Below are 12,934 nucleotides of genomic sequence, written 5' to 3' on the forward strand. Positions count from 1 at the left end.
AGTACACATAGGCTAGTTCAAAAACATAAAAAGTACAGTACTTGAGTAAACTTCAACCATTGCTTTGACTTTTGTGTACTTTTGGTCTGTGGCTATTTTTTTCTTCCTGGTTTGGACGAGACCTCCCCGTTACAGTTAAGGGGCATTTTGCTGTAATGCTACATCATGTGATGTTTTAATTAACATGGTGCTTCCAGCTTTGTGTCCAACAGTTTGAGGATGAGCCTTCACTTTTTCACATGACAATGCCCTCACACACAAAGCCAAGTCCATACACAAATAGTTTCTGAATGTGCTGTGCACTGACCTCATCCCCAGCCAACACCTTTGGTTGAATGAGGAGAGATAGAAACACACTAAACTTCTCATCTCTTCTCTGTCCTCTCTCTGCCTTTAACTGCCCCTGGTGACAGCTTGTCATGGTAACGTACTGTATGTGTGCTGCTGTGACACGGTATGTCTGTTGTAACGTTCACCTCTAGTTCATTTAAACACACACACACATACACACACACACACACACACATAAACACTATATTTCAGCATTGCATTAAGCCCTGAAAATAGAAATAGAAAGGACTGTGAATAAAAAATAATGAGTTTTGGATGCAAAACATGGAAATAAGAAGTCCTCCGAGAAATTAAAAGGGTTTCTGTTATGAGCATCAGTGTTTTCCTGACCTTGTTCCACCCGTTTCCATCCGCCGGTCTGGTCAGCCCTGCCTGCCTCTTCCGTCCTCCTCCCCTGGGCTCTGGCATGACTCCTGCCCTCACATCCACCTTTATTTATTCTGGAGAGAGTGTTAACGGGTGTGCTTATCTTCTCCCCACACCTAATACAATAATATAAGCTGGCTAATGCAAATCCCCATGAGAAGCTTATTTACCCAGTTAAGCCTTTTGAGAAATTTTGTTTGTTTTCTTCTCCTGTGGCACTCTTACACTATGAATCAGGTTATGTTAATGTAGGTTATGTAATGTTTTAACCATGTATTAAAATATCTGATTAGGGTGTTCTATACAGAGGGCATTTACAAAGGTACGTTCTTCAGTGGAATAATATTAGCGGAGGGGTGGACGGTTGTGTCCTGTAATGTTGATCCTCCTCACCCATAAACCAATTACTTTTGTTTTCTTTAGTGTTGAGTAAAGCCCGACTGATGAAGGATTTTTGTGGTCGATACCGATACAAATATTGGGTTATTTAAAAATCCGATAAATCAGCCAATATATATTTAACAAACAAATCCACAAACGCAAAACAAAACATAAACAGATTTCCCTAACATTAGTAATATGTAGTTATTTATGAGTTCTCACAAACATAATACGATAACAATTTGTTTTATTGCCACAACAGAACAGAAAAACATCAAAATATATTAAAGGTCTGATAAATAAAATGTATAAAAATAGTTGTAGAGTGCCCTCTAGTGGACAAACTATGCAACACCAACAACCATAACATAGTTGACAGTCCGTTTATTAATATATTAATACACTAATAATTTATCGGCCATTATGAATGCAGATACCGATATAGGCTCTAGTGCTGAGGGCTAGAACTCCTTTGTACAACTAAAGTAAATTACTGACGGATGAAACAAATTCGAGGGAGGATGACACACTTCTGCTGCTTTCCAATAATTAATGTAAAAGACAGGAAGGTTCGTGAGTGTAGTTCCCAGCAAACAAATTTGCACAAGTTTGCACATGTGCAGCATGTTTTCATGTAAATATTTATGCAAATGACTGTCCTGCAAAGCTAATGGGACATGTGTAGCGTGTGTATGTAGTGCTTCTGTGTTTTTTGGGTGCATGTTGTGTCAATTAACTCCAAAAGAATGACAATTTCGATGGTAATGATGGCGCAGTGGATATGACACATGCCTTTGGCCTATGATATATATAGCAATTATAAGTTGCTTTGGATAAAAAGCATCAGCTTAATGTAATGTAATGATATGTAATTTAGCTTATCGAGTACAAACGATAAACTTTGCCAGAGAGAGCGCTCTACATTACAATGTTGTTGTTCAAATCATACATAGAATCTACATAAATCATATGTAGAAGAGCTTAACTACAGGATGACAGGCATGATAAGATAAAAAAAACAAAAAAACAATGAAAACATCTAAAACTATTTGTGAGAGGAGAAGAGTATGTGTGGAGGTGGAGCAGTTTACAAAAGCATGGCCTGGGCCTGGGCTGCTTGATGCTGGAGAGCGTTTGGCCATTTAGCCCAGACCACATTGCCCCCATGTGGGCGTTTAGAGAGCAACAGCAAGGACATGGCTCTGCATGGTATATGACAAAAAACAAGCCTCTTCTCATTATTATCAAACCTGAAAACAAATTGAGACCAAATATATTGCATGTTGCAGCCTAAGAAATGTGTATGGTCATTGCTCCGCTTCCTCGCATTTACAGTTAAAGAGACTTTAGGTTTTAGACCTTTTAAGAGGAGTTTCTTTTCAGCTTCACATTGAGTCCTTGTCCCAATGCACCTTCCATTGCCATTGAGTCACTGTCCTCCGGACTGGAATTGGTTGCTGCTACATGGGTGGGTCCAATGGAGAAAGTTAATTTCCCCACAGGGATTTAAAAAACTTAACTTAACATCCTCTGGACCATCAATCATTCTCTCACCATCAACAACGCCTCTATACAAGTGTCCCAGTTAGCCAGAATGCTCAATACCAGCACCCGGATACCAAAGCTTCTCCCACTGAGACAGGTCAGTGTCCTCCCTTAGTCATTTTAGTTTACAGTGTTGAAAGTTGATGTAGTTTATTCAGGGACACTGATATTTGTTATTGATAGATGTATTCAAGTCAATAGGTATTAATCCTATACCTTGTATTGTAGTTGTGATATAGTTAAATTTGTGGGCAATGGAGAAACAGGATTGTCAGAAAAACAACAGTAAAAAGAGGCATTTGCTTATGGTAATCATGGTGCTAATATACACATAATTTATTATAAATGGGCTAAAACAGTACAAAGTCAGAAATTGTCATTCAAAACTATATTTGGTTTAATTTACCAAAATCATTACTTTGGCTGATTGAAGTTACAGATCCATGTACTAAATCCCCTGCTGGTGTGGCCTTCCAGGTTCTCTGGCCTCCGGGCAGCGTGCACACACAGCTCGATTCTCTATTCCATGTAGACAGATGTAACACTGCATAAAAGCAGCACCTGATGGAGGATTTTGTCTGTGCTATGATTGTAATTGTTTGCACTGAATGCTTTAGTTAGGTTAGTAACACAGAAATCCAGAAACAACATCCACACAGTACAACTAACACTGCACAGCGGATTCTACACATTAGGTGTTGATTTTGCAGTAACAATTTGAGACATGGGCGTTGATTGGAGTGTTGTCTGCTCACTCACACAGCTGATGTGCTGACTATTCTTCAGTAGGTGTAGACCTCTAAAAAACACAACAAAGACAGTCATGGTGGGCATGGTAAGGACAAGTTCATTTTGATTAAAAAGCTGTATGATTAAATCATGTTTATTCACTGTTTTATTACCATCATCTCTGCAGACATGTTCAAACTAGGTGATGGTTTTGTTCTAAAGACTGAGAGTAGTAAAGGTTCACTCTGGATAAAGCCTGGGTTTTAAATTACACATCCCGTGAATGGCAAGGCCACAGCTGCAGCATAAAGTCAGAGTCAGGAGGTAGTCTCGTGGACTCTTCTGGGCTCACAAAAATCATTTTGTTGAACCAGTTGAACCTCTTCTGGAAGAAACCGTCAACTGCATTGTGTGTCTTGTGAAATCTGCAATTGGTTAGTTTGCCCTGAACAAAAGTATGCTGGTCTGCCTGGCTTCTGCCCGGCTCTGTGGCTCTGGGGGTCCACCACCTGTCTAAACAGTATGCATGAGAATATGATACAAAAATAAGAAGCCAGTGTGTTCATTAGAGAGTTTGAGAAAAGAGAGAGAGCAGTTTACATTTGGAGAGTGAAAGACTTTCACATGTCTGTTCATCCCCATAGAGTATACCGCACATGTCTAAATGCATCCAGCATTTTGTGGCTCATTCCTACTCATAGCGGTTGTATTATGCTGCCATGTCTTGCCTTAAGAGCAAGATGGAGTAATGGAGAAAGTGGCGAATAAGGAAAAATACAGCAAGGGAAAGGCAGATTACAAAGCAAGACCCTGGAAGTAGACATGAATGAGAACTGAGGATCCACATAAAGAAGAAGATAATTAGTAGGACGGAAGGAAGAACAGTGAATGTCCAGATGAAAAGAAAAAAGAATCACAGGAGGAAAACAAAATCTCGAAAGCAAAGATTTTGACTACTGGAAATGTAATTGCATCCTCAAATTTTGATGAAGAAAGACATGTATATTACAACTATTACAACATGTTGAATAATATGCTGCATTTCAGTATGTTTTAAAATATATTTAGACATAGACTTGTTTATGCAAAAATATAAAACCACTTAAAGCTACTGCGAGGATGCTGTCTTTACTTTGGTAAATGTTATCTATGTATAAACACTACATATTGTAGATTTTGTTTTATATAGTTTTAATATGCAAACAACTTCTGTGTGTTAAATGTTATAGGCCTATAGCCTACAGTACAACATGGAAGTCCCATGTTGATTTGCTTTTTCAGAAGCTGACAAGCTGAATAGGGAACACTGGATAAGTCTCAAAAGTCTCATTTGCCTACTCTTTCTTTCCAGTCTCCTTCTGTCATACTACTGGAGTAAAAAAAATGTAGTCCTGCCTTTTAGCACCTCTCCACCAATGGGCATTGTGAGGAAAAGAGTCAAAAGCAAGGAGGGTTGGCAAAACTACAGACACCCAGCCCTAGGCTTTTAGTATTAGGTCTGTCAAGCTAAACGACAACAAAATGTACAACCGGTTAAAATTGTCAAAATAAGCGACTTATGTTAAAAAACGCGTTGCCATCTTATTACAATATTACAATTATTTGCACTATAATAAATACGTACGGTGAAACTATATATTAATTTATAAATATATCGTATCAAAATTATTTTATACACATTTGCCATATTTGATCCTGTTCATGCTTTTATTTTGAAGGCAAGTTCACGTGGTTTCTGGCACGACTCTGGACTTTTTCTAGCTAGTTCTTTAACAGCTACCTGGTTGCTAGACGACTCAATCTGCAACACTGATGTGAAAACAGTAACCTTTACATGGAAATAAAACGTTGAAACGGGTTTCTGGAAGAAATAGCTAGTCAGCAGGGTCAAAACGCAAAACCGACTCATTACGAAGAAAACCGCAGCGTTGTCGACAAACATACAAGTTCTAGTTTAACGTTAGCTAAGGTCTCTTTTGTTGCTCCATGTTTTTACTACTAACGTTAGCAAGAGAAGCAACAACAGTGCGCTTTTTGACTCGGAAAAAATGAAGGAATTATCTAACGTTCACACTGAGAAAGTCAAGCGTTCCAATTTAACGTAACTGTTTGCTTACCAGCTATGTTGAGTACAAGTGCTAAGATGTCTCTGGAGGCGAGTGATATTCAAACAGATGAAGACTGCGAGGAGCTGGTGAGTCCTTAGCTCTTGTTAGGTCAAGATTACAACTGACTTTGTCCCCGAGTCTGTAAATGAGTGTTTTTAGTCAACATTGCATATAAAGACTGTTGTTATGTCGTGGATGACACTTGTGTCCAAATTGAACCTTTAACCCAAACACAACTCGGTAGTTTATGGCTGCTTGCGATTCCGTAAATTAAAGTGATGTCTTTTGGTTTAGATATGTGTTGACATCTTTTTAACCAAATCCTTCTTGTTTTTTGTTGTTGAATATTTCTTTAGGACTTTTAAAGACCTGTGGAGATGACAGGTCGTTCACTTTTTCGTAGGAAAAGAGCAAACATTAGAGATAAATACAAAAGTGGCTATGCAAATATAATAATTTGTGCCATAGAACTAGTTTTTGTCTTCTGTTTTATCCATTTAATTATAACTTCAAACACTAAGGTAGGGAGCCACTTCTGATGGCTTATACAGGGTGAATTGACACACAAGCCATACATTTTAAGCAGAAACCTGCATTTTTGTTTATTTATCATGGATTCACGTTCTCTCTCTCTCTCCCTCTCTCTCCCTCTTCCCCACTCCCCTTTGTCTTTCAAAACATCTCTCTCTCTCTCTCTCTCTCTCTCTCTCTCTCTCTCTCTCTGTCTGTCCAACCTAGGTTGAGGATGGCTTCACTTTCTCTGCTGATATTTTGGAAAAGGTAACCAAACTACAGTAAATTATGAATTTCATCTGGGTTTGATTATTACACCTCTTGATTACATCACACTCCTGCTTAAACGGCTCGTAATTGTTTACTATCAGATAACAAAGCAGAAGCGGCCCTCCAGCAAGCCTCCTCCTTCTCCAAGTAAGACCTGTTCAGCTGCTCTGTGGGGGATTTTTGCAGATACTGTAACAAACCCACTTTTCAAATGCAGTGGTTGTTTATACACAGTATGTACTGTATGTGTGTAGGGTCTCCATACCTCTCCAGTCTGACTGTGAACCCCAGAAGAGCAGCAGTGGCGGCCTGGAGACTGCCGAGGGCCTCCCTTGGGGACACCAGAGGGGACACTCCTACGGAGAGTGGCTCAGCTCGCCTCACATGCCTCAGCAACGGCCATGGTAGGCACAACACACACACACACACACACACACACACACACACACTTAAAGCCCAACAGACGGTGTCTCTCCTCAGAAGGGATTGTAGGAGTGGTTGCTGAGGCTTGGATGCTAAAATAGGTGGAGAGAGTGAGAGTGAAGTGAGAGACTGACACAGTTTGCTTAGTTGGTTTGCGGACTTTGTGGGTTGTCCTGCTCAGTTTGGATTTCTCTAGGAAACTGATGATAAGCAACTCTGCATATTACAAAAAATATTCCATTTGGCTTGATCTATCTCAAATTCCACTAATAGCAAATTAGGTATTTCCCTTAAAGCTGCATTCACTGATCTTTCTGTCCACAACAACCTGAAAAAACACTAAGATCAACATATTTTCACTTTACAAAGTTGTTGTCATGTTTTCAGATACACTTTATTGCCAGTTTATTAGGTACACCTAGCTAAAACTAATGCAGTCTAATACAACAGTTCTTTAATACATCATGAAGGTTTTAACGTTCAGTATTTGTTGAAAATGTTTAGGCAAAGTGTGAATTCTACTTTAAGATCACATTAGAGGGTTTAGTTTGTGCCTGCTGCTAGAAATGAGTTGTTGAGACTTGACTTTGCAGGCTCCACGACCAGAAGAAAGAGCTAAAAAGCTCCATAGAGATGCACATTCTCCATTTCTTCATTACTTTATGATCTCTGTACTTCACTGCATTATACATACTTATTATGTGACCCCTTGTTATACAGATTTTTTTATAGATTATTTTGGGGCTTTTATAGCCTTTAATTGGCATGATAGTTTGAAGACAGGAAAGGGGGAGGGGACACTGCAAAGGTCTCAGGCTGCATGGGGCGTACACTCTACTGTGTGAGCCAGAGGTCGCCCCAGATTGCTGGATGTTAAATGCACAAACAAAGTTTTCTCAAAATGTGTTAAAAAGCATGAGTCAAGTTGAGTATTGACTTGTGTTGGGAATTATCTTGAACCTCATCTGTCTGCCTCTTCTTCAGATGTGTCCCAGACACTGAGATCAGAGTGCGATGTCACACAGGAGCTTCTCAAACAGACCTTCAGCAAGAGGAAGCACAAACCGCTCCACTCAGGTTCCAATGGTGAGAGTTGTCGGTGTGTCAGAGTGAGAAATAAAGTGAGGGAAAGTAGAGACGGGTGAAGTTGAAGATCCGTTTTTTGTAGTAAACAGAAGAGCTGAGACAGAACTGAGACTGCATCAGAAAAGAGACTGGATAGTAAAATGAGGATACCCCCACTAGGGCTGCACAAAAGACACTAAGAGTATTATTTTGTGTTAGTTTAGTGGTTCTCAACCTTTTTGGGACCAGCGCCCCCTATCCATTATTCATTCATTCATTTAGCAGCAGAGTGAGGCATCTCACTTCTGTTCCATCTTTGTTGGGAGTTGCACATGCACAGCAGCTTGATAAGGACTACTAGCCATTAAGAAGCAGAGTATGAGGGCGGGCCATGCTAGCAGCTAGACGAGCATTATAACCTGTGTTACAAAGTGACGCACGTTTTTCATGGGTGTAAAGGCTGTACTACAAAAGAGCTGTTTGAGCAGTTTGTAAACAGTGTTTTCTGTTGGAGATGGTAGGTCCCTTTGGGGTGGACTTTGGGCTTTCTCACTTTGTAAACCTATAACATGCACACAAAATATATTACACAATAAAAGGAAAGGGAGAAAAAGCCAAAAAGCATGAAATGAGCAGTTTAATATTTGTTTATTTATCCCATGTAATATCGTTATTTCAATATTCAACAATGTTATCGCATATTTTACTCATATCATGCAGCCCTAACCACCACCCCAAGGTGTTGCATAACTACAAGTTGAGATTGTGGGTTTGATTATGTCCCATCTCCCCATTGGTCACTGTTGTTGCTGCAGGCTTCACCCTCAGCGCAGGTGACAACCGAGACAAGGAGGACATGCACGATGAGATTATTCGCCTCAAGAAGGTAAAGAGTTACGAAATAATTGTGATGTATCCAGCTTGCTCGTGAACGAATATTATGCATTCAGGAAGAAAGAAAAATAACCCCCACACAGTTAGAACACATGTGCATCAGGGTGTCAGTAGGAGCGAGACGGGAGATTTTTCTTCTTCAGGAGAGTTCATGATGTGAACGTCTCTGGTCTGTTGAAATGATGTTCTTAAGCAAAGCATTGAATGCCTATCAGTTCCAGTGTGCTGTTCTTTAGCTGACCCTGACTTTTCGTCCTCTGCGGAAGACATTTCTTTTCTACACAGATTAAAAGTGTATTTCCATTTGGCACCTCAGGATTTCCATAAGCACTCTTTGTATGTTAAAGTTTTCACTTTATTTCCTTTTTTGATAATGAATCACTAGTGCTGTTCCCTGCAGAGTCTCCAGGCACAGAAGTCTGACAACCAGCAAATGAAAGCCAAACTACGCCGCCTGGAGGAAGATAACGCTAAAAGAGAGAAACAGATAGAAGAACTGTTGGATCCCACTAAAGTAAGTAGTGTGTATGTGTGTAAGTGCTTTGAACAGCAGACACATTTTAATAATGTGTTTTTTCTACAGGGATCTGAATTTACTCGTAGTTTGGTGGATAAGAAAAAAGAAGGGAGTGTTGTGAGTATGTCCAGTCAGTTAATGAACATACAGGAGATTATTCATAAGGATTCATTTTCCACTGATTTTGTAAACTTGATTTTATCCATCAAGGTTCTCAATGGGCTGAAACAGAGAATCTTGAAGCTGGAGCAGCATTGTAGAGAGAAAGAAAATGCCCTGAGGTAAAACACTCTCCCACCTTTGCATAAGTCAATTTGGTTTATGTGGGAAGCAGCATAATGTTCATGTTATTGTCTTTCTTACCAGTAAACTACAAAGTGAGCTGAGGACCACCAACCTAGAGGAGCTGAAGATTACAGTAGAAACCTACTTTGATGAGGTAACAACTATGCCTCTAGATATAAACTGTCTATTCTTCTCATACTGTATGTCTGAAGATACCGTATTAACCCTCTGTCACAAACGCACCTGTCTCTTTAAGCCTCCCTTCCCTTACAAAGCATGTAGCATCATTTTTTATCATAGGTACACTTCAACTGTGAGAGAAAGAGTCTAAAAAAAATACAGAAAATCACATTGTATGATTTTTAAATAATTAATTTGCATTTTATTGCATGACATAAGTATTTGATCACCCACCAACCAGTAAGAATTCCGGCTCTCAGAGACCTGTTAGTTAAGAAGCCCTCCTGTTCTCCACTTCTTACCTGTATTAACTGCACCTGTTTGAACTCGTTACCTGTATAAAAGACACCCGTCCACACACTCAAGTCAAACAGACTCCGACCTGTCCACAATGGCCAAGACCAGAGAGTTGTGTAAGGACATCAGGGATAAAATTGTAGACTCGCACAAGCCTGGGATGGGCTACAGGACGATAGGCAAGCAACTTGGGGAGAAGCAACAACTGTTGGAAATGGAATTAGAAAATGGAAGAAGTTCAAGATGAAGGTCAATCTCCCTTGGTCTGGGGCTCTGTGCAAGATCTCACCTTGTGGGGCATCAATCATGAGGAAGGTGAGGGATCAGCCCAGTGCTACACGGCAGGACCTGGTCAATGACCTGAAGAGAACTGGGACCACAGTGTCAAATAAAACCATTAGTAACACACTACGCCATCATGGATTAAAATGCTGCAGTGCATGCAAGGTCCCCCTGCTCAAACCAGCGCATGTCCAGGCCCGACAGAAGTTCGCCAATGAAAATCTGGATGATCCAGAGGAGGAATGGAAGAAGGTCATGTAGTCTAATGAGACAAAAATAGAGCTTTTAGGTCTAAACTCCACCCATTGTGATTGGAGGAAGAAGAAGGATGACTACAACCCCAAGAACACCATCCCTATCACGGCTGGGTCTTCCAGCATGAAAATGACCCAAAACACACAGCCAGGGCAACAAAGGAGTGGTTCCGTAAGAAGCATCTCAAGGTCGTGGCCTAGCCAGTCTTCAGACCTGAACCCAATAAAAGATCTTTGGAGGGAGCTAAAGAGCTCATATTGCCCAGCAACAGCCACAAAACCTGAAGGCTCTGGAGAAGCTCTTTATGGAGGAGTGGGCCAAAATCCCTGCTGCAGTGTGTGCAAACCTAGTCAAGAACTACAGGAAACATATGATCTCTGTAATTGCAAACAAAGGTTTATGTACCAAATATTTAGTTCTGCTTTTCTGATGTATCAAATACTTATGCCAGAATAATGTGTTAACGTGTAAACGTGTTTAAGAAGAAAACAAAAGTGTTTGTGTGCGTACAGAAGTCCTGGCGGACTTCAATCTGCATCATAATAAAACAATACAGAAATCTCACCTTATACATCCTCTTACTTTTAAAGCAAAAAACTCTTTTGGCAGGTTACCTGAAGAGACACCTGAAACAATCCCCAAAGGAATGAGAAAAAGAAGCTTACACCAAAAGTGTTGGAATAAAAGTTCTCCTTAACTGCTCTGTGTTTTTGTTGGTGGGATAGATGTCCTCATCACATTTACATTAGTTGAGTGAGTTCAGCTGCAGAAAAGGAACTCTCCACCTAACAGGTGTAATGTATCATTGTGTGCCTTGTCTTTCAGATCCAGAGGCTGAGGATACTTCTAGAAGCTGCAGAGAAAAGGTAAGGATTATGTCATAGTTGCAACAACGAACAGTGAAACACCTTTCAGCCTGATACAGTCACCCTGAATAAACCTGTTTTTATGTTGGACTGAATGGGTGAGAGTGGGCCATCAGGCATGAATCTGGTGCAATAATAGGATTACTCTAACCATTTAGTGTATTTTGTCGTGACTTCATGCCCTCTGCTGTTCTTTATCTCACGGGTATTTTACAGAACTGAAATTAGTGTTTGTGTTACAATAAGTAAGTTTGTTCAAAATAGATTGAACGTGTGTTTGTTACTCATGCTCAAAAGATCAAATCAGTCTCTTTTCTTCTTATTGAAGAGTCTCCGTGTTTAATCTTGGATTTAAAGGATGTCCATGCAGATCAGTCGTAGGATTGGGTTGCAGGATTTGGGATGATGTTAAAATACTGTTCTCCCTACATTTGTTATCTCTCACTCTCATGAAATCCCTCCCGCCCTCCTTCTGTGTTCAGCAGTCAAGCAGAGAGTAAATGCTCCCAGAGGCAGCAGAAAGTTTTAAGCTCCACGGTTCGTCATCTGTCTGAAAACCTGAAGCAGCTCCAACAGGAGAACACAGCGCTCAGAGAGGAGCTCAACACTGACAGTCCGGCAGGAGGAATCAAAGGTGTTTTCCCACACACTCACCCACACTGACACCCTTCTCACCATGCTTCCAAATCCGACCAGATAAAAAAATATTCACTCAATGTATTCCTTTTCAATAATTTCTGGTTTAAACTTTTCCTTTACCTCCTCTAAAAGTGACACCTTTTTCCCTCACTTCACTCTGGCTTTGTTGTTTTACACTCCTCCCTGTTTGGCTGTGCATGACCTTGTGGGCGGTAACGCCAAGATTACATTGTGGGCATTCACTGTGTTATGGGGCTACAATTTTGTGATGAGTGGAAAATAATTCATTACAGAGGAAGGTGTAAAATGTCTGGGAGCTGTACATGTGTCATTAGAGAAATGTACTCAAATGAATTTTGCACATTGATGACATTAGTGGGTACTCTTCAGCTCCTGTATTGGGAAATGTCAGGCAGTTTAGCAATTTATCCTTGTTTTTTGAGCTAACAATAATATATTAGGAGGGAATATAATACTTTCCTCATTTAAGTTATGTGGGAATTCAGGTATTTTAACAGTATATTGGGGTGTGCAATATGGATAAAATCTTGTATTACAATACATTTTATGTCTATCTATATTTTATATCACAACATTGGTATTTATCATGATAAATGATCCTGGAAACTCCTGGATAAAATACCTAGTGTTGTGGGTTGGGGTTTTTGTTTGGGGTTATTTTCCCGTTTGGCCTTCCCTGTGTTGTCGTCCCGGTTTTCTCCCTAGTCTGGTGTCATAGATTCTCTCTTATATTTCCCTGTGTGTGTTTATGCTTCTGCTTTATTGTGGTAGTCGGCTTCCTGTCTTGTCTTGTTTAGTCTAGCTTACTTTGTCTGTCTGATTGTCCTGCCCCGCCCTAATGTGACCCACCTGACGTCTCACCTGTTCCCCGTTACCTCTTGTATTTAACCCCAGTGTTTCCTTTGTCTCTTGTCGGATCATTCTGGTTGTTCACCCGTCTTACGTCA

The 12,934-nt window shown here is 40.2% G+C and overlaps 1 protein-coding gene across 2 annotated transcripts in view; it reads left to right on the forward strand.

Annotated features, from left to right (window-relative positions):
• The first annotated feature begins 5,145 nt into the window (after positions 1–5,145).
• The window catches only part of iqce (IQ motif containing E), a 13,804-nt gene continuing 6,015 nt past the window's right edge, over positions 5,146–12,934 (forward strand). Inside the window, exons 1-12 of one of the 2 annotated variants that reach the window (XM_034861934.1) lie at positions 5,146–5,566; positions 6,219–6,260; positions 6,365–6,410; positions 6,518–6,667; positions 7,671–7,772; positions 8,567–8,637; positions 9,046–9,159; positions 9,229–9,279; positions 9,373–9,443; positions 9,529–9,601; positions 11,287–11,327; positions 11,813–11,961. In XM_034861934.1, the coding sequence (XP_034717825.1) occupies positions 5,495–5,566; positions 6,219–6,260; positions 6,365–6,410; positions 6,518–6,667; positions 7,671–7,772; positions 8,567–8,637; positions 9,046–9,159; positions 9,229–9,279; positions 9,373–9,443; positions 9,529–9,601; positions 11,287–11,327; positions 11,813–11,961 (982 nt within the window). In that variant the 5' untranslated portion in view covers positions 5,146–5,494. Of the gene's footprint in view, positions 5,567–6,218; positions 6,261–6,364; positions 6,411–6,517; positions 6,668–7,670; positions 7,773–8,566; positions 8,638–9,045; positions 9,160–9,228; positions 9,280–9,372; positions 9,444–9,528; positions 9,602–11,286; positions 11,328–11,809; positions 11,962–12,934 lie in introns of both variants that reach the window. The other variant, XM_034861932.1, reaches the window with a different exon arrangement.

Source organism: Etheostoma cragini, chromosome 2 (genome assembly GCF_013103735.1).
Source record: "Etheostoma cragini isolate CJK2018 chromosome 2, CSU_Ecrag_1.0, whole genome shotgun sequence".
Taxonomy (NCBI): Eukaryota; Metazoa; Chordata; class Actinopteri; order Perciformes; family Percidae; genus Etheostoma; species Etheostoma cragini.